Source organism: Anabrus simplex, chromosome 6 (genome assembly GCF_040414725.1).
Source record: "Anabrus simplex isolate iqAnaSimp1 chromosome 6, ASM4041472v1, whole genome shotgun sequence".
Taxonomy (NCBI): domain Eukaryota; kingdom Metazoa; phylum Arthropoda; class Insecta; order Orthoptera; family Tettigoniidae; genus Anabrus; species Anabrus simplex.
In genome coordinates this window covers 115,740,102-115,762,920 of record NC_090270.1, presented here as the reverse complement: position 1 = coordinate 115,762,920, position 22,819 = coordinate 115,740,102, and the positions used below count along the sequence as shown (strand labels likewise).

Genomic DNA, 22,819 nt, shown 5'->3' with positions numbered 1-22,819 from the left:
AGCGCACCAAATCCACGACTGTCAGTCATTTGGTCAGATCTCCGTGATAGAGTGGTTCCTTTCACTCTAATGTTTGTAGGCCCTGAATAGTCAACACACAATTCATTTTGAATTTTTTGATTGTTTTTGTCTTTGTAGCACTCACAAATTCTTCATATTGGTAATGAGATACTCATGTGATGACTATAGTAAGTCCACTGAGATACTCGCCCAGTTGTCATCTACCAACTGTGATAAGTAAACACCAGCACTGCTTCATCCAAGTGCAGTCATATTTTGAATATGTAAAACACATGCATAAAATCACGACCTACCTACCGAAGCAAAATACGAGTAATTGAAACCGACATTGCTACGAGACAAAGTATAGAAAATTGATGGGGATGAGGGAGATTTACGATAATGACATATGATGATTATGTTGTTGTTGTTGTCTCTTACCATTCCTTAATTCTGGAGATTTGACCTGACAGACACGCAGTTTGCCTATATGGCGTCAACTCGAAAGACCTGCACTAGGCCTCTCCAGAGGCCACACACCATTATTAACATGTAAACGGTTGAGAGTCTTCCAGGTGGTATAAAATAAGTCATATCCTGTGACAGTTCTTCCTTCACCTGAGTCAGTGGCAGATGTAGTTCCTCCTTCCACCTCATAAGCCTTGCTCCTTCTGGAGAGCAAGATAACCGAGTTGTTGTTCTGAGGAAGCTCTTACAGTACATGACCGAAGTCTCCGAGAAGCAGGTTGGTGTCCGTAAAGCTGATGACGAATGTCACTGCACTGTTTCATTCTTTCTAGATTAGCAGCCACACTCATACAGATGCAAGCTGGAGCTATCCTAATGTGGAGAGCATTCCACGCAGGCACTTAATATTCTTGATAGGGTAGATCATGGAAGACTACTGGCAAAAATAAGTGCAATTGGACTAGTAAAAAGGTATGTGGTAGAACATCAGGAAATGTGAAAGACAAAGAGACACACTGGTGGAATGATAGTGTGATAGTGAAGGAAAAGAAAATGGCATGGAAAGCATGGAAAACATCTAAGACTGAAGAAAGTAGAAGAAAATACGTAGAGGCAAAGAATTTGACCAAGAAAGTAGTGGAGGAAGAAGAGAGGAAATGCTGGGCCTTATTCACACAAAAATTGAGATATGATATGCAGAGAGCAATAAAGTATTGTATGTTATTTTTAGAAACAAAAAGAGAGATCAAGTAAACACCAGATGTGTGAAGGATGAAGGCAGCATAATAATAACAAAGCCAGAAGAAATAAGAAATGGATGGAGAGAGTATTTTCAGAAGTTGCTGAACACGAGAACTAATGACAGTCTTTCAATGGACGACCAGGAAAGGCAGTTAGCTGATGAAGAAATGGATAAAGAAATCACAATGAATGAAACTGAAATGGCAGTAAGAAAGACGAAGAATGGAAAAACTGCTGGAATAGATGAAATTTCAGTGGAGATGATAAAGGCAGCTAGAGCTGTAGGACTGCAGTGGACATATCGAGTTCTCAGGATTGTCTGGGAGAATAAGGAGGTCCCTGAGGATTGGCAAAAAGGAATAATCATCCCAATTTTCACGAAGAACAGGGGAATTATTCTGATATCCCATGTTGCTAAGATAATGGAGAGGATACTGGAATGCAGGATAAGGTTGAGGGTTGAAAATCAGATTGGTTTCAGAAGTGGAAGGTCAACAATAGAGCCCATTTTAATTATGAGAAAACTAATGGAAAAGCAATGGGAGTATGGGAATGATATGGTGATGACATTCATTGACATTGAAAAGGCATATGACAGTGTCCCAGGACTAAAGTTTGGGACAGTCTGGTGCAAAAAGGAATTGGACAGGGATTAATAAAAATGAGCATGGCAATGTACAAGGAATGTTGTAGTTGTGTGCAAACACAAGTGGCAGGACAAGCTGGTTCAAAATTACTAGTGGGCTGAGACAGGGAAGTGTCCTATCGCCAATCCTGTTTACAACAGTAATGGATGACATCATGAGAAAAGCAAAAGTAACATATGGACGAAGAGAAATAAACATCATGTTAATTGCAGATGGTATTGTAATTTGGGGAGAAGAGGACATGAAGATTCCAGAACAGTTGGATGTGGTGAATGGGAAGATCGAAGAATGTGGATTGATAATATGTGCAGAAAAGAGTACAACTTTTGTTATGACTATAGGGCAGAAAGAAGGGGAAAGGTCTAGACTTGCAGACAAGCCCCTGGAAGTAGTGAAGACATTCAAATACCTGGGGAGTAAATTAATGGAGAATGCTCAACTGGATGCTGGATGCTGAGATTAGGATTCAAGCTGGAAGCTGTTTCTATCATAGTGTAAGAAACATGTTATGGGACAAAGATGTGCCAATGAAAGCACAGGAAACTATGTACAAGAGGTTTTACGTACACATAACAACCTACGGAGCAGAAACTTGGACAATGACAAAGAAGAATGAGAGTCGAATACAGGCACCCGAAATGAAGTTCTTGAGGAATATGATACAGAAGAGTCTCTCTCTCTCCAGTCGTTCCACTCATGACTGAGTATCGTGACCCAAGGACTTCGTTGTTTCTTTTATAAGCTGATACCATTCTGTACGTACTTGCGTTTTCCGGATAGTAATTCTCCATGGTAAATCCATGATCTCTCTTACTTGATCAACCCATCTTTTTGCAACCCGTCCTAGTGTCCTTGTGCCAGAAACTTTTCCTTGGACAATTAATTTTTCCAGGTTGTCATCCTCTCTTCTCATAATGTGACCAAAGAACTGCAGTATTCTCTGGTACACAACTTGGCATAAACTTTCTTGTATTCCAATTTCCCGGATGACAGAATCATTTGTTCGCCTGGCTGTCCACGGTATTCGCAACATCCTTCTCCAACACCACATTTCGAAGGCGTTGATTCGGTTCCTGTCTTTAGCTTTTATGGTCCAAGTTTCGCATCCATACAGGAAGATCGAGAACACAAGCGAATGGACTAATCTTTTTTTCGTACTCATAGATATTGCTCTATTTTTCCAGATCATCTTTAATTTTGCCACAGCTGTATGTCCAAGAATGATGCGGCGTTTGATTTCTTTTTCGCAGCTAGTTTTATCCTCGATTATTGAACTAAGATAAGGAAACTGACAGACTCTTTGGAGATTGTTAAGGTGCTGTGGCAGCTGAATTTTTGAACCTTTGTTGACAATCATTAGTTTTGTCTTGTTCCAATTAATTTCCATGCCAAGTTTGTGACTTTCCTGTTGTACACGATCCATTATCTCGACAAGCTCCTGTACACTGCTGGTTACAAGTGTGGTGTCGTCTGCAAAACGGCAGTTATTAATTCTCTTCCCACCAATCAAAATACCTCCTTCCCAACTGTCGAGGGCATGCCTCATGATATATTCACCATAGATGTTAAACAATTGAGGTGATAAGAAGCATCCTTGTCCCACACCTTTGGAGACTTTGAACTTGATGATAGATCACCATCAACTCTGAATTTGGCCAAGTTGTTATTGTATAAGCCTTTTATAAGTGAAATGAGATGAGATGGAATTCCCATTTCCTCTAGAACACACCACAACTTTGGCCACAAAACACAATCGGAGGCCTTTTGGTAGTCAATGAAGCACAGAAACAAAGGAATGTTCAATTCATGTGCCTTTTCAACCAACTGACGTATATTTAGAATCTGTTCTCTAGTTCCTCTTCCCTTGACAAAGCTAGCCTGTTCTGACGGGAGCTGATATCTAATGTAAAGTTTCAAACGTTCATTTATGATATACAATAATATTTTACTTGCATGTGATATTAGTGAGATGGTTCGATAATTCCCGCAGTTCCTTGTTGATCCTTTTTTGTGAAGTGGAATGAAGATGGAAATGAGCCAGTCTTGTGGCCATACAAAACTGTCCCATATCTTGTTACAGATGAAGTGCATTAAACGTACCCCTTCTTCTCCCATTTCCTTAATCATTTCCCCAGTGATACCATCACTTCCCGGTGCTTTATGATTCTTCAGGTGTTTAATTGCATCTTCTACTTCACTCCTCAATATTGAAGGCTCTGGTTCAGAGTTAGATTGATTAGGGTTGTACTTTTTGCAAACATATCCTGGTGGTCGCATCTGCATATAGATTTTCACAGTATCTAACCCCCCCTTTCGATGGCCAGTTGTTTCTCTCCAATGAGGGTACCATCTTCACCAACGGTGAAGAGAATCTTAACGAAAACAACGAACAAAAAAACATCTCATACGAGAATATTATTAAATACTTGGAATGGGTAGACATGAAACAGACAAGACGAACAAGAGATATAATCAAACACGACATCGCAGAAGCACAGCCCAATCTCCCTCCTCCCTCACATGTTATTTTAGTTGACAACAAAACTCTAATTCCCTTCTCTCCAGAGTTTTGCATGAACTGTCAGACTGTGTCACATCGTTACTTCACCAGGTCGCGCTCAAAGACAGACCCTATAGATAGCGCAGAATAAACATCTTTTCCAAACAAGAATGAGTGGCAAGATGTCCTGTTCTGATGACCTCCATTTTTTAACAAAGGAGTCTCCATAGAATTTTTATTTGTGCTTATTGCCCTAATGTCCAAATGTTTTTTCTTCTCAATTCTTTCTTTATACAGCTGAAGAGGACCACTAAGTGGTCGAAACATGTCCTGTAAGTGTTAATTTATATTCAATTTTGCCTGAGGCAATAATAAAGTATCAATTAGGCGGTTATTTATACTAACTTCTTGATTATACTCATCGATACGGTCATGAAATGGACAACTTGTAATAATATGGTTTGGGCACATAAAGCGAAAGAGTGATGAAAGAATGCCAATAAAAGATGATGGAAATGCAAATGCAAGGAAGGAGAGGCTGTGGACAACCACAATTGAGATGGAACGACATGATCCATCGCAGTATTATAGAAAGAAACCTGGACTGGGACACAGTGTTGGAAGAGGAGTGGTGGAAAGACCGAATCAAGTGGAGAGGAACCATATTTGCCCCTACCCGGCTACAGCTGGATAAAGGGAAATGGTGATGATCATGATGAACACACGCACACACTATTTTTTAAAATTTGATTTACATAACTGATTGCAAAAATCTTATTAATTACTACTGGTAAATTAGCCGATGACAGAAAGGGGACACACCCCCCACGGATGAAGCTGTAGAATACATTCAAGTTATCCCCTGCCAGTAGAAAAAAGGGCTCCAAACTTGAGAGCTTAGGTTAATGACCCTAGCTCAAACTGGCATTGCGTCCACAGGCCCCTCAATTTTCTCTTTCCTGCTTGACCTTCCTTCATCAACTCTTGTTTTCTATAGTAATTAGTAGGGCCTGAATTCTTATATAATTACATATTCCATTCCTTTACTTGTAGACAACTGAAAACGAAAAATTTTGATGAACTGAGGTTCTAATATGGTTATTCAGTAAAACACCAGTATAACAAAATTTTGGGGACCTCACAATTTCATTTGTTATAGTGAAAGTTTGTTATACCGAAATAAGAAAATTCTTAAGAACTCGGCTATTACAGTAAAACCTGATTAATTCGAAGTCGTTGGGACTCAAAAATCGACTTCAAATTACGTGATTTCGAATAAACCGTCAATTTGTAATTCAGAAGCACCAACCCTCGCCGCGTTACAAAATATTCTAAGGCCCGTTACTGCACGCAGTTAACCTTGATTCACTGTTTAAACCTTTCAAATGTCATGGAAGAGAAAACTATTTCCAAAATGCATCCAAGAAGGTGCATTTAGAGTATTCAAAAAATGCACTTGGATAACTCACTGACAAACATAACCTCTTGCAACGAAAGAAGGAAAGAAAAAAAAAGAAGCACGATTCAATGACGATGAGAAATCTATGCTGGCTCCCATGTGCAAGTGCTTTATTCATTGGATTATTGTACTGCATGCATTTTAGATGCCCTGTACTTGCACAGAAAGTGCCTAATGCCCTTAAAACATCGTGGCTAATCGAATGTTCCTACGAAGAGGGGAGAAAGTCTCTCGCTTCCTTCTGCATGACAACACAATACGGCCACTCTATCCTTGTACAATTTCCCACCATGGCACTTCTCTCATACTTCAGAAATGTAAACAGTTGCCGCATCACAAAGTACTCTAAGACCTATTAATGCATGCAATCACCTTCATTCAGAGTTTAAACCTTTCAAATGCCATGGAAAAAACTATTTCTGAAATGTACCCAACAAGGTGCATTTACAATGTTCAAATAATTCCCTTGGGTAAATCACTGACAAACATAACCTCACGCAAATACTTCAATCACCTGGTGGCAGAAAGTAAGTCAAGGAAAAGTCGGCAGTAGATTGGATAGCCTACAGAGAATGGCATGCATTGCCATAACTGGGGCTATGAGAACTACACCAACAGAAGCCTTGAATACTTTACTAGACCTCCCATCACTATGCAATTTCATAAAAGGACAGGCTAGAATGAGTTCATATAGACTGGCACAATCAGAGTGCTGGAATGCACAAAGACTCTATCTAGGACACTGTAAAATTAACAGAGTAATAACAGAGGAAGTTCTACACATGCCTTCTGATCATATGATTACAAAGTACTACTTTGAAAAACAGTTTGAGACCCCGATAATAAAAAAAGGAAGACTGGGATATCAACAAATGGAATACTGAAAAAGAAGATATAGTGTGGTGGACTGATGGCTCAAAGACTATGGATGGCATAGTTGACCTGAGAGATCAATCCAGATGAGCCTGGGCAGACACACTACAGTCTTTCAAGCTGAAATGATAGCTATCACAACATCTCTTGAAGAAAATCTGAAAATGAACTATAGGAATAAGAACATTTTCATTTTTACGGACAGCCAAATGGCCATTAAGGCACTAGAGGCAATCCAGATAATATCCAGAATTGTCTGGTATTGCCACTCACTTCTCCTGAAGCTCTCAAAGTACAACATTGTTAAAATAATATGGGTAACAGGGCATGCAGGTATAGAAGGAAATAAAAAGCAGATAAACTGGCCAGGAAAGGGGCAGAAACACATTTTGTAGGCCCAGAAACTGTATGCGGGATTTCCTATGGACAAGCCCGACACTACATAGGAAAATGGGTACAAAAGAAACAAATGGAAAACTGGAAAAATACTCCAGGATGCAGGCTTGCAAAGGAACTGACAAAAGGACCAAACAAGAAGCATACTAAAGAACTGTTGAAACTCAGCAGAGAAAATGTAAGATGGGTAGTAGGACTGTTGACAGGACACTGCCATCTGAAAAAAACACCTACACAAAATTGGAGTAATAAGAGGCAACAAATGTAGGAAATGCAATGAAGCAAAGGAATCAGCTGAACACATACCTTTCAAAATGAGGCGCTGGGTACAATCAGACTCTCCATTCTAGGACTACCAGGTGAAGAGAGAGAAAAAATCCAAGAAGACCCAATAAGAACAACCTGCAGTTTTGCGAAGGGAGCAGGTATATCTAGGTGGGAATGAAGGAAAAACATGGTAGCAAAAGATCTTACAGGTCGACGCTAATTAGGAACTAATATTTAGAGGCCCCATGAAGAAAAGAAGACGAAAAAGAACCTCACGCAACGAAAGAAATAAAATCACACGATTCAAAGACGAGGATAAATTATGCTGGTTCCCCTGTGCAAATGCAATATTTCTTGGATTACTCTACCGTTTGCATTTTTAGATGCCTTGTACATGCACAGAATGTGCCCGACGCCCTTAAAACATTGTGGCTTATCGAACTTTCCTTCCGCGTGCATTGCAACATAGTACAATGACCCCCATCCTTGTACGATTTTCCAGCTGGCACTTTCTCCTTTAAAACAATAAGACCGTTTAGGCTCGGCATTAAAAGAAAGCAAACGCAGTTTCATCAGCAATGACAATATTGTTCGGTGTCTACAAATTGATTATACGAGCCACGCTTTATCGTCAACTGTCGGCATCACCAGTGTTCGCAGATTCTGTTTCTCCGCACAATGCCTGCTGCGCAATATTACGGCGTTCCTTAAAACGTTGAATACAAAAGAATTCAGATTTCACTCAAACTTAGCAATTATGAAGCACACTGTACACACCGAAGTGTGTGAAAGTGCAGAAAGCTACCCCTGCACATTCCGGAAGACGCGTTCTATCATGAAGCGGATAAATTTTGAATTTATATTACTCTGTAACATACTATTGTTTTAAAATGTAAAGGCAGTTTCGAATTAAAACCTGAATTTCGGTAATGGGGCCGACATTGTACTTCAAATTACAAATTATCCGTATTTCGAATTAAACAATTTAAATAACATGCAAAACCGTATCTCAAGTTTCCGGGAACGAGAGCTTCTTCGAATTAGGTGGGATTTTGAATTAACCGATTTTGAATTATCGAGGTTCTACTGTACTAATAAACCTGCTGAAGTATCTCCATTATTTCAACATGTATTTACACAGAAAAAAGCCTTAACACTGTATTTATTAAATAAGAGAAAAATTAGGATACATATATATACACATGAAGTAATGATATGAAGTACAGGTTCTTGTAAGAAGTTTTCAGCATCTCAAATTTTACCCTGTATCGGTACATTATGCCCTCGACTTTATATTTTGAAAAAAATCTGTAATTGCTTTCTGAACACTCACAGACACAAACGAATATTCAAGGTAGTCAGCAACCACTGCACTTGAATTTAACACAGATTCTGGCACATTACTTCGTGACAGAAGAAAATCCTGAAGACTATGTGCCATGTTTGTTGCCTGCACAAGAATCAAACTCTGTTAAACACTTTGAGGCACATCTTCCTCTTCCTCCTCATCATCACACGGATTCCTATCACTTATAATATCTTTTGTTTTAGAAATCGGTATGTTGGAATACATGCCTTTTATGATACTTATATGTTACTTTGTGTTAGTTTCCTCTAATTCAAAATCCTTGGTTCTGTTGCAAAATTCAATTACGTTGTTGAGTACTACTGTCGAAGTAAACTTAAAATGTTTCTTTTTAAAAAATCTGTATACATTTGCCAACATATAGGTTGGACTATTTCTAAAATTTACTTTTGAACTTATGTATTTTATGAATTATGAATAGTGCAGTAAAACCTCGTTAAGACGTTTCTACAGGGGACAAAAAAGAACGTGTTAAGCAAGAAAACGTACTACTGAATGTACGAATAAAAACTATCCAACAGGGATATAAACACTAAATACGACTTTTTCCGACATGAGGACATTTTACGTCGTATATCCGCGGGTACAGTGTTAACTCTATCTACCATATCTAAAGATGAGAGGACAGTATTATTAAAAGGTGTGAAAAACAAAAGAGAACAAATATGAAAACCTTTTCTGCTGCAGCTATTAAAATAACAAGTGCACTGAAAGTTGTGAAAAACACCAAACTACAAATATGAAAACATGTGCACGGGGGCACATAAAAATATCAAAATATTATTGCAGATCACACTTTTTCTAAAACAAATGTTAGTAGAAGCCTTTTATTTTGGATCAGGGGGTTATTAAATATTATTCTTTGGTCACACTCTTTGATAGTGAATTGAAGGTTACACTCGACCATGTCCGACTAGCAGGAATTACTTTGGCTGCCATTTTGAATCGAACAAACTTCGACCAACTTAAGGGATCGAGTCGACACTCTAAGGTGCGAGTTCAACATTCGCGACCTCTGCGTGCTTCAAGATACGGACGCCCAGTCCACTTTCTGACAGATTTAAATTTTGTCTTCATTAGTAAGGAATTTCATGACTTCGAAGGGCTGATGTCATACAACTTCCCTATTTCTCCTTTCTTTCCTCTTTTCTCCACTTTGAAAGGAATTTCACTATTCTGAACATTTCGCTAAACTGGCGTTCGTTATAAAAGAATTTTACATTTTTCTTTTAAAGAAACCTGCTTTCACTTCTTTTGATCCATATTGGCGAAAGAGTTAACTGGCCCATTAATACACACGTTGCCTCACGAACAGAAGATAAATAATGAACGTGTCATGAGGCGTGAATAAACGAAATGTAGTACTGAGTGTAGAGATGTGAAACCGTAACGTTCATTGGTTGATTGTAAATGTGGCACTCCTACCCAACCAATAGCACTACTTCTTATGTATTGGTTACTTTGAAATTGATATCCAGCTCGACCAATCATGTACATGTATGGAAAATGGCTACCTGAACCTGAATCCTGTAAACACAAAAACTGTAACAAATTCACTTAATCCAATCTGCGCACCCTAATATTTGAAGATATTTTTATTAATAGAAAATCGGCTTTAATTTGTGTTTTATGTATAAGAAATTAATCCTACATAATGACGTTCAGTACTTGTACACCAAAACTGAATAAGATAATCTTCATGTGGTGTTGGGTAGGCAACCCGCTTGTCAGAATTGTAATGTGTTTTGCTTACCTTCCCCTAATTTGTAATCGGGTAGTTTCGCCTATGTGTTGTATAGTGTGTGCCGCCTGCTATTAGCTGTATAGAGACATGTTGTGCAAAATGCAAAATACGCAGCGATTAAAACAGGATGAATTTCAATTATATTTTGAAGGAAAAAGATGTTAAATATAAGCAAAAAGGCTACATTTTAATTCGTTATACTGAAAGTTTGAAATTCGTTACAATGAAATATTTTAACACACATTAAATAGGGAAAAGGGAAGGGGCCTAAAAATAATTTCGCTATTCTGAACATTTCGTTAAACTGGCATTCCTTATAATGGCATTTTACTGTACTTTGGTTTTATTACATACTTTTACATATTCTTATTAATATTATATATTTCACATATTATGTGAAGAATGTAACAGTTTTGTACATATCTGGATAATTACTCATCATCATCATCATCATCATTTCTTCGCTCCAGCAAGCCAGGTGTGGTTGTGTACGAACCTCCACCAGTTTGTCCTATCCATCCACAGATGCTGTTCATATATGCGACACTAGTTCACATCTCTAATTTCAAGGTCCTTCAATATCTGTTTTTCCCAAACATCACGAGGTCTTCCTCTTGGTCTCTTCCCAGGAACATTGTGGTCAAAGTATGTTCGAGGAGACCTGTGAGGGTCCATTCTTTTCATGTGACCATACCATTGCAATCTCTTCACTTCTAGAGTCTCCAGCAAGCTTCTTTCCAATCCAAGCTGTTGCCGGAGATCCACATTCCTTATTTTATCCATTTTTGTTTTTTGTAGACAAGAACGGAGGAACTTCATTTCTGTTGCCTGAAGACGACTCTTTGTTGGTCCAATAAGTGTTGCTGCTTCCAGGCCATACATCAATATATGTACTAGATATATTTTGTACAAGCTGATCTTGGAAACTAACGGAAATGTTTCATCCCAAAGTACTTGACGTACAGCGTGACAGAATTTGGACGCTTTCTGTATTCTGTTGCTAATCACTTGATGTAAGGTATTGTCTGATGACAGAACACTACCTAAATACTGGAACTTGTCTGCAATATCCATCTCCTCATCTCCAATTCTTAGATGAACAACTGAAGAGTTTCAACTCATAACCAAGCCAACTGTCTTCGTTTTGCTAATTTTGAGACCTAAGGTTGTAAAAGCTTCAAGCCAGAGATCTAGTCTAGTTTGTACTTCCGCTTCTGTCTCACCCCATACCATTACATCATCAGCAAAAACCAGGGCATTAGTTGTTGGATCCTTTCTTTTAACCGCTTTTAAAACTTCATCCATTATGATTATGAAGAGAAGTGGTGAAAGACAACTTCCTTGCTGGACTCCACTCTTTGTTTTGAATCAACCTGCCTTCCATCCTGGACCTGGACACAACACTTGGTTTCATCATACAAGCGTTGTACTCATGCTATGATGTCATCGGGCACTTTCTTATGTCTCAAACATTCCCATATATGCCTGCGTGGTACATGGTCATATGCTTTCTCGATGTCCAGAAAAACAGTTATAAGTGTTTTACCTTTCTCCCAATACTACTTCTCATAGAGCATTCTGGTGGCAAAAATAAGGTCTATAGTTGATCTATGAGGTCTAAATCCATGTTGTTCCTCCTCAAGTGTAGGTTCAACATATTTTCTAATCCTGCTCTTAAGGATGGATTTGTAGACTTTGAGGCCATGTAACAGCAGAGTTATACCTCTGTAGTTGGTACATTTCTTTCTATCCCCTTTTTACAACAATGGGATGATGACTGCTTGCTTCCATTCATTAGGTATTACATTCTATTTCCAGATTCTATTTAGTACCCTGTACATCCACTGTTATCCAACCTCTCCTAGTGCTTTGATCACCTCAACACTTAATTCATCTGATCCAGTTGATGTGTTGTTTTTCAGCTTAGATATTGCTGTCTCTACTTCCAACCATATCAGACTAGTGGTATTTGTGCTGCCAAAATCATAAGGTTCTTCGTCTAATGGAGTGACATTTTCATAACAGTTCAGCAACGTTTCAAAGTGCCTTTGAAACTCCTGTAATATTTTGGTCTTATCCCTAGTCACCTAACAATTAGGAAGTTCTACAGATTAGATAGATTCATTTTGAGTTGTTCTATTCTTAACAATACTGTATAACAGTTTTTTTATTTCCATCCTGCGTTATTTTGGTAGCCAGATCTTCCTTGCATTTCTGCTTTTCAGCTACACCCAACTGTTTGACCTGTAATTTTTTCTTTCTGTTAAGTGACAGCTTCTCCTCTATTTCATGTTGAACTCCCCAGGTTCCTGCTTGCTATAAGAATCTTCTTGCACGGTTTCTGTCATTGATAGCCTTTTTAATATCATGGATAATTACTCAATATTTTAAAAAGTGTGTTTCAGTTCATTTTATTTTCCACACTAGCAAAATAATGGGCAAATTTCATTTCATATAGAAAATATCCAATTGTTAAAGTTGGCAGAGAAGCTTTAAAATTGGGATTTCCAATCCTTTGTCTTGTGAAATACATTAAGTCCAAATGCCTCAACTCCATACAATAGCACTAATACTTTCTCAGAATCTGGGATGGCCAGATGCATTGCCTTGGTTATTTAACATTATTACAAACTAAAAGCAGGTGACCAGTGAGGGGCTCGGTTCGACTATCAGTTATGTGTGAAATACAAAAATATTGTTCTAGGAAATCTTATGGCACAAGAGAAAGCAAAGAATGTGGGGTGAAAAATGGCACATGGACTTTCCAGGCTGCATACTCATACCTCAACTGACCCAGTTAAGATGTGACAGCTGACACGTGTATAGAAGTAGTATTCTGTTTAGTTCGTTAACTTACGTTAGGTGGACTTGTGAAAAATGGCTTCAATTACATCTAGTCTTACATTAAAATTAAGAATGTGGTTGAGTGCTGAGGAATGTTTTACAACGGATGGGAATGTCGTAATGTGCCAAGTGTGTAACAAAACTATAGGGTGTTCCATGAAGTCACAACTTGACCAACATTTATGTAGTCCATTGCGTGCAAACAATAAACATCGTGTGTCTTCTAAGCAGGTACTCTTAACTCAAATGGGACAGTCAAGTTTAAAAAGTGAGTTTTACGTGCCGGGCAACAATAGCTGCAAACATTCCGTGGAACAAACTTCAATTTTTAGAAGTGTAGTGATAGGCCAATTCCAGATGAGTCTTAGCTTCGAAAGAATTATCTGGATGAGTGTTACCAGGATACACTGGCATCTATTCAAAGTCATATTCAGAACTTCTATATCTGGATCACAGTAGATGAAATGACAGATGCCTTGGGATTCTACATTAGCAATCTTATTATTGGGAAACTGAATCCAGAAGTCTCTTCCATGTTGCACCTAATCTGTTTGAAAATTCTGGAACAAAAAAAACATGCACTAATTGCACAATATGTTAACAAAGGATTAAACTTTTTGTGGCCTAAGCAGATAAACTATTTGTTTCGTATACAGATATTGCGGCCTATATGTTCAAAGCCGCTAAAACACTGCAAGTGTTTTAAACACTTTTCACTTAACTTGTTTAGCACACACATTACAATGTGTCATGAAAAAATGAGAAGTAATTTAATGAACATAAATAATGTAATAACATCAATGAAATAGTATTTGTGAAAGCCCCCATAAGAACTCAATATTATGAAGGATATCTACCACCTGTCGCCTTGTCAACTGAGCTTGTCCTAACACGATGCGTCACTTGGCTTCAAGCTGTTAGTTTCTACAATAAACATTTTGAAGCTGTTTAGTCAATTGTAGATTTATTTCCTGTCGAGTCAGTACACGATTTTTGGAGTGCATTCAGTGAACGAAGTGTAGTCAGTGATATTGCATACATTCAGAGCAATTTTACTTGGATTGCAGAGAGCTTTATAAAACTAGAGACCATTAGCCTGATGTCTCCGATATCCGTAAAAGTAGTTAGTGAGACATAAAATCACTTCCACTTCAAGAATCCATTACAACTGTGGAGAATGCTAATCGGAAATTAGTAGTACCATCGCAGGACAAACTGGGGTCAGAGTTTCTAAGTCTCCATGCAATTTTGAAACGTAATCCACGTAATTCAATTTTCTACACATTTCTAAGATCATTCGAGGAAAACAAGAAGAACCTCCAGAAGATATATTGCCCATCATGTTTTTATCTTTTAAAATATCCACCAGTGACTTCCTATGATGTTGAACGGTCCTTCTCAGCCTACAAGAGAATTTTATTGGATAAGCACCAAAACATCACAATGGAGAACATGGAGAACTTGGTGACTGCACATCACGATTAAAAAAAAAAAAAAAAAAAAAAAAGAAGGTACCATGCTAACTGTGTTAGTTATTTTTTTTTTGCTAGCCGCTTTACGTCGCACCGACACAGATAGGTCTGTAAAAATATTTTCACCGCCTTGTCAATACTTTATACATTTCATTTTATTTAATTACCGTACATGTACATGTTTCGAGAGCCACCGCTCTCTTCTTCAGCTGTGCCAAACATTAATTGATCCTTGGACTATGGTACAATGGTATAACATAACAAGTATATATGAATTTTGAAAACTGTTACAACTATTTCTCTTAGTTTCACCTTTCCTATTTACTATGTCATTTGTTGCAGATTTTACTGGAATTTTCCTAAATAATGGAATCTATTAAATTTATATGTTAATTTATGTCCTTATTTACATCTGAAAGAATAAATATTTCTTCTTGTCTAAATTTAACATTTACTTGTCATTTAGTGGAAATCCTTAAATAAATCAATTTGTAAAATAATAGATAACATCTATAAAATAGTCCTTACTCTAAAATCGTAAAATCATAAATAATAAATATCAATTCATAAAATAATAAATAACATTTATAAAATTAGTTATCCTTTAAAATGTTTCTGCTCTCTTCTTTCTTCTTAAAGTCCGCTATCATTTTCTAGACCTCTCATAAATCAGAATATCTTCTCTTAATCTCATCCAATTCTTCATTCAATCTAATTTATCCAAAATTTAAAATGATGTGATATTGGTCTGAACCCAAACAATATGTCCTCCTTCCTTCCTTGTTGTCAATTTGCTACTCTGCTACTGGTTACGCGATGACCATGCTGGTCGCTTTCTAACCATCAAACACTTCAGCTCGACTGGTTGCCAAAATTTAACCTTGACCGAAGTATTCTTGTACTAGTTTGAATAAACAAAGGTGTTCTGCTCTCTGCTGTCAACTGACTGTTAATCAGAAAACAGCTGAAAACTGATCTGTTTTTTGACATGCTCTATTGGTGGAAAAATATCTAATTCCCTCCTTGGGAACTTAGAATTTCCATAACGGACTTCTACTGTATTTACATAGTTGTGTACAAACTTTATTTGGTATAATCGTATACAAATCCAGGCTCTACTCATCAGTCACATTATTTCCCAGTCAATTTCTTCAAAATACTGTACACTTCATCAAAGCAATGAACTCGTATTGATTCTAAATATTGTGCAAGACCAGATGATTCACAAACTGTCCATTAATAGCCACAAATTTATTTCATTTTTCACTTGTAGCTGTAGTAATTGAAGAAACTTGAAGCAAACCCAAAATTTTCCATATTTCCTATCTATACACCAATTGACAACTTCCATAGCAATGTTAGTTTTCCATATCCTATTTATTCTAATAAGCATGCAGCATGCATTTGTAATTTACAAATTTTATGATTGTGACTCACAGAACAAACATTTTTACGTGGAATGTGAACAGTAAGATGTAACTTTACCATTCAAAACGTTCAATAACTGGGATTCAACCCACAGTTTCCTATATGAGACATCACCAACAGTATCACTACTAGTAGTAGTAGTATACAGCAGTATATACAGAGTCCCAGCAATAGCATTTGCAAGGGATAACCATAATGAAAGAATTCCAGTTACAGAATATTTTAATTCAAGTCAAAGAACTGGAAAACAATGAAAAAGAGCTCTACCATAAGAAATACAGGAAAGTTAACCATAATTGTTGTTAAATCTTATTATCATTATGTAATGGACATCATATCTGTTTTATTAGCAGGAACATATGTTAAGGACATAGGTTTTATGGCATTCTATCTTGGAAAAGGAACATTTGCGGAAGGCAAGTAAATTTATGATTATGAGTCACTGAAACTCTTTTTTTTTTTTTTCCTCTCCAGAAATGTCATGCAGGTGGTTGGGATTTTATGTTCCCTGTGTGGTTACTATTAGCATGGTGCAACCCTTGCACAGCAGACCCTCTGAGAAGGATGAGCAGTGACTGTCATGCATTGAAAACTGCTTTTTGTTTGGTGGAGGATAGTGCTTTATGTGGTGTACGAGTTGCAGGAATGTTGGGGACGGCAGAAACACCAAGCCAAGGGAATTAACCGTTTAAGGTTAATATCCCTCCAACCAGTCAGGAATCAAACCCAGAGCACCAAGGACTGAAGGCCAAAATGCTGAACGCTCATCTATGTAGCCGGACATGTAGTGGAGCAAAAGAAACTGAAAGAATCACTGCCAAATTTGGAAAAGGAACGTGAATGAATAGTGTGTTCCTACATACACTGATGTCTCCTCCAGAAGGATAGCATAAAGGCCACCACACACAGAAAGCTAAGCTAAGCTACGCTAAGCAATGCCAAGCTGTGGTGTGCTATGACACGAATAAAAAGCTAAGCTAAACTATGCTAAACAGCACTTTTATTGTCTCGCTGTTGTAAATAATTACTCTCTCTGCACTACTGCTTGGTGGCATGATTGGCTGAGATTGTGTAGGTGTGGGGCGGACGGAACAGATGATGAATCAGATGTATGTGATAGGGAGTGTAGGTCATCACATTCCGGACTTTCACCGTCATCTGGGTGGCTACTTCAGTTATCTCTTGAATCAATTATGATTCCTGCCATCCAAACGTATATTAAGAAATGACACATGGAGATCTGTTTATGGAGAATGAGCATATTGAACTGTCCTAGTCCTTGCGCTTCACATGCAATTATTCATGTTGTTCATTTTATTAGTGAAATGTTTATAACGTCTTAGCTGCAAAACATAACAAATCGAGACGTTCTTATTTTCTTATAACCTCAAATGAATTACATGCGTTTTAAATTATAATATACTAAACATGTAAATTCACTTATAATTTCATCAATTTTTAATACTTTAAAAATATTTTAAATATTAGTCACACTGTGTGCGTTAAAATGACAGCTCACCTTCTTGAGAAATATAAGGCAGAAGGAATTCCATTTGTTTGTGGAATCTCCACTCCTTCATTTTTCCCCTTCCTGTCCACTTTTACTCTCTTTTTGTCTCGTTAGTGCCTCCCTAAAACAGTCTCTCAGTCTTTTCCATAAGTTTTTAAGTTCTTTCTGTATGTTATTATTTTACCTTTCATGTTCTTAGTAACTGTTGATACATTTAAGAATATGGCATACAGTTGCAGAACAGACACTTGAACTGTATCTGTATCTGCTAAATTGTAAATAATATGCGTAAAGCCATGTGATAAATGTATTCTTCTCAAACAATCAGAACTGTCAAAATTGTGATTATATAGCTAATTTATAAATGATAGCCTACTTACAATCAATTTGTAGTACTGAACTTATTTCCTGCCAACGGTTTTCCTTTAGTAATTTGATGACGTATCATAAAGGCAGGGATATCTTTTCACCTCCTCAATTAGTCTTCCTTCTTTTGGCCCGTTATCCATTGTATTAAAATATCAAAGTACTACCGGAACAGATTCACACAACACGACTAAACACACACGACAGCCCGCCAGACCAACTGCTCAGAAATGAAAAGCGCATGCGCCAGGCCAGCAACAGCCAAGAAAATCGCCTGTGTAGCGATCTGTCTAGCTTAGCTTAGCTTGGCATAGTATGGCTTAGCATAACGACCTGTGTGTGTCATCGTACTTAAATGCATTGGGAGCGATATTTTCCACAACACCGCGAAGCTTAGCTTAGCCTAGCTTTCTGTGTGTGGTGGCCTTAATCCTTGTATGTATTCAGTTGGATAGGTACAAGAGGTTGGGTTTAATGTAATGCATACATATCCAAAAGCAAGGGCTTCCATCCCTTTATATTAATTACTGTGATTTCATTACCTGCAAGCATACTGTTTCTCAAAATCCCTACCCCTGAAGTCAGGCTCTTCCTTCTCCATTTCTTTATCTTCCCCAGCTTCTACATCTGCTTCAAACATCTGCGAGCGCAGTCGAACAAGGATTCGGCCTGGTCTCACCAGCTTTGGTTTCAAGCTTGCTCCAACACGATGTCTGCAGGAAAGAAATCAGGCAGCTGATCAATTGGAAAATTAAAAAATCGAGTGAAAATGTAGTCTAAGAAACAAAGAACATTTTTAAAACTATACAAAGAATTACAGAAGATTTCCTGCAGATTTTTTTTTATTTCCTGTAAGTTATTTTAATATTCTCCTTAATAATAATGATATTTGATAGTTGCATCTAATGTTATGTTGAACAAAAAAACAATCTAATTCCTATCAATGCACAAGTAAAACAAGATTAGTGACCCACGTACAGAAGTTTAGATCACGCCTGCCAGCCAAGACAGCTGCAAATTCAAGCAGAGCAATACAAGACTGCCAGAGCTTGATGCTCTTCTGCTGCTAGTGGGTTACTTAGTTGCTTACTCATATCAACTTTTAACAACATGCCGAGCGAAGTGAGACATTAGGTGTTAGACTTCATTTAAGTGTATGCATATATAACTCAATCAGCATTGATTTATTTACAGCATAAGGGGCTAGATACAGTATATGCCAAGCAAAGCAAGGCAAAGCATAAGGGATTAAACTTTGGTTAGAGTTATATATGTATTAAGATTTGACAGGTCATTCATTTATATTCCTTGCTTACGATTAATTATTATGCGACAGTTGGGAAATATTTGGTTATATAAGTAAATACTGTACATTTTTAGGAGCAGGTTAGTGGGTCCCAAGCCTTGGCAATGAACACACTACTCTCCCTACAAGCAGCAGAAGGTAAAATTTCTTTGATTTGCCTTTTTAAATAGTGTAATTTATGACGGAGACAACATGCTGGCCCTTTACCCCTGCTTCATAATAGCAGATATAAGGATATAGTATGATTACCATTATGAAATTCTAATTATTTATTCAAAGCCTTGTGGGTTTTTGCATTTGTTTTACATTGCATCAGCACGGACAGCACAAGGCCAGGAGTGGGAAGGTAGGGACAGCAGCCTTAATTAAGGTATGGCCCAAGCCATAGAAAGCTACGTTACCAAAGATATGTACTGATCAAAGGAAACAAAAAAATAGAAATGCTATAGCAGAGGAAGCATTCTGCAGAAAACAAAGGCTGATGTATGGACCACTGAATAAAGATCTAAAAAAGAGAGTGGCAAAATGATATGTCTGGAGTGTGCTAATGTATGGACCACAAACATGGATGTTGAGGAAAGAGGATGAAAGAAGGGTAGAAGCTGTTGAAATGTAGATCTGGAGAAAGATTGAGGGGGTGAGTTGGAAAGATTGAGAAATGACATACCGTCAAAATCAGTTATAACGATTCTGAAGGGACTGCCAATCAACGGTCGTTATAGCCGATAGTCACACAAACCTGTTTTATTTTTTGTTACCAAAAATGTAATATCTTTTAGTTTTAAGCTGCACTCTTACATGGTTAATTAACATAATATTAAGTTAAAACTACAAAAAAAGTTACTGAAATAAGTACTGTATTTACGGACAGTATTTTTGGAGTGAGGCTGTGAGGAATTTCATTGGCTTTCACTTGAAGAACAGATTCACTAATCGGCACATTATTTGTTCTTTGCTGCTTAAATGACCTAAGTAAAGATTCTTCACTATCTTTGTGCACAGATGATCTGGCCCGCTTGATTTTTTTTTTTAATTTTAGAAAAGAGACTGTACTATCCCTATGATCTTCAGAATTGTAGAAATCGTTCAGTGTGATACACCCGATTCCCTCAATATGTTGACGTTTATTGCATAAAATGGATTTTATTGCAAAGCCCGTATTGTATGATAATATACTTTTAAGGGTATAGTCAAAGGTTCCACCTTTACAATACTAAAAATTATGTTTAATCAGGGTAACATGAACAAGTGTTGGGACATGTTTCGGCCTTCTTTTTGGGACATCACCAGCTGAAAATTCTTAAAAGTAAAATAGACAAGTAAAATACCAAAGAAGACCTGCAAATGCTACATATCTCAGCTGAAGATACCCTTAACAGAGATTGCTTCCGCAAGAAAATATTGATGAACGGGATAAACCGAGACAAGCAACCGAAGAGAAGACATGGTGCCCCTTGGACAGAGGAGCGTAAGAAGGCCCACTCACAAAGAATGAGGGAAATTTGGGCTCTAAAGAAGGCCAAGTTCAGTGTCAAATGCAACAAGACTTAACGTGGTCCTTGATGGCCCCAGCGAATTATATATATATATAAAATAGACAAGGTCACAAATACACATTCACATTAAAATACAATTCAGTTTACCGAATACATCAAGTTAAAATACACGATATAATTCGAAGAATGTTCTTAAAATGTTGGACCTCAATTGCTTTTTTTTTTTTTTTTTTTTTTTTTGATCTGAAGATAAAATTGTTGAACACAGGTAATAGCTCCATTAAAAGTTTGATGATCGAGTTCTTATGATGTTGGCGTGATGATGTATTTGTTAGTAATTCTTAGTTAAGAGGTTATGAGGCACGCGGAATATTTGACTGCAAGAGCACAAAAGGAGAAAGGTTGTGGCATAATTGAATATTCCTAGAACGAAATGACAGCTATTATCAACGTTAAAAGTAGGCAAGGTTTAAGCATCTTATATTGACAAGTGAAAGTGAACTAACAGAAGATAAATCTGACTACTTACATACTAAACATAATTTTTTAGTATTGTAAAGGTGGAACCTTCGATTGTACCCTTAAAAATGATATGTTGACATTTGATTCCCCATTTTCCAATTGCCGAATAATGTGCGACTTTTCTCCAACATTAAACACTTTCCTTTTCTTTTGCGACATCTTCACAGCGACAGACATATCACTTTTACACTCTCATTTTTAGATCTTTATTCAGTGATCTATACATCAGCCTTTGTTTTATGCACAAAGCTTCCTCTGCTATAGCATACCTGCCAAATTTCAAAAAGAGAAATCCGGAAGATCCGAAAACGGAAAATTTTCAACTACATGCGCATGCGTCGCAAAGTCTTGCAACATAATGATAAAGGATGGCAAGAGGGGAGATTATAAACTATACTAATACAAGTCTTTTTTTTTTTTTTTTGGGTTACTGTAGTCACGTCCTAGTTCGTGAACCATGGGCAACGGCTGAGTAGCCTAGTAAGTGGTCCTGAGAGTCGGGATACCAGTTGCTATGGAATGGGAGTGGGCATCTCGGACATATTTTGAGTCATGGCCCTCCTTGTGCTAAGGCGGCTAGGACTATACAACTCACCGGTGGCCCATAACCCGTTAGAGGAGAGATCCTCACTTGGACTATGTGCAAGTAGGGTAGCATCCTGCTTCATGAATTTACCGAGCTCAGAACATTTTAAGCAAGCCTCGGACCTATGGGAGTAACGGAGTCCCACTCCCATTTGACAGGCGAGGGACTCCTTGGAAACAACTTGGCGAACGAAATGGAATTCGAAGGGGAGCTATCAATATTAATGGGGCTTATGGAAGAAAGAAAGTAGAACTGGCTGAGTCAGCAAAGAGGATGCATTTGGATGTGCTAGGAGTAAGTGATATTCGGGTAAGGGGAGATAATGAGGAAGAGATAGGAGATTATAAAGTGTACGTGACGGGTGTTAGAAAGGGAAGGGCAGAGTCTGGGGTAGGGCTCTTTATCAGGAATACCATTGCACGCAACATAGTTTCTGTTAGGCACGTAAATGAGCGAATGATGTGGGTAGATTTGTCAATTGGAGGAATTAGGACTAGAATTGTGTCCGTGTATTCACCATGTGAGGGTGCAGATGAGGATGAAGTTGACAAGTTTTATGAAGCATTGAGTGACATCATGGTCAGGGTCAACAGCAAGGATAGAATAGTACTAATGGGCGATTTCAATGCGAGAGTTGGGAATAGAACTGAAGGATACAAAAGGGTGATTGGTAAATGTGGGGAAGATATGGAAGTTAATGGGAACGGGAAGCGTTTGCTAGACTTCTGTGTTAGTATGGGTTTAGCTGTTATGAATACATTCTTCAAGCATAAGGCTATTCACCGCTACACATGGGAGGCTAGGGGTACCAGATCCATAATAGACTAT

The 22,819-nt window shown here is 37.7% G+C and overlaps 1 protein-coding gene across 1 annotated transcript in view; it reads right to left on the bottom strand.

The window, feature by feature from the left end:
• Nucleotides 1-22,819, bottom strand: part of LOC136875527 (uncharacterized) — a 161,383-nt gene that overhangs the window by 57,986 nt on the left and 80,578 nt on the right. The window contains exon 5 of the mRNA XM_067149075.2: nt 18,624-18,794. Within this exon, the coding sequence (XP_067005176.1) occupies nt 18,624-18,794 (171 nt within the window). The remainder of the gene's footprint in view (nt 1-18,623; nt 18,795-22,819) is intronic.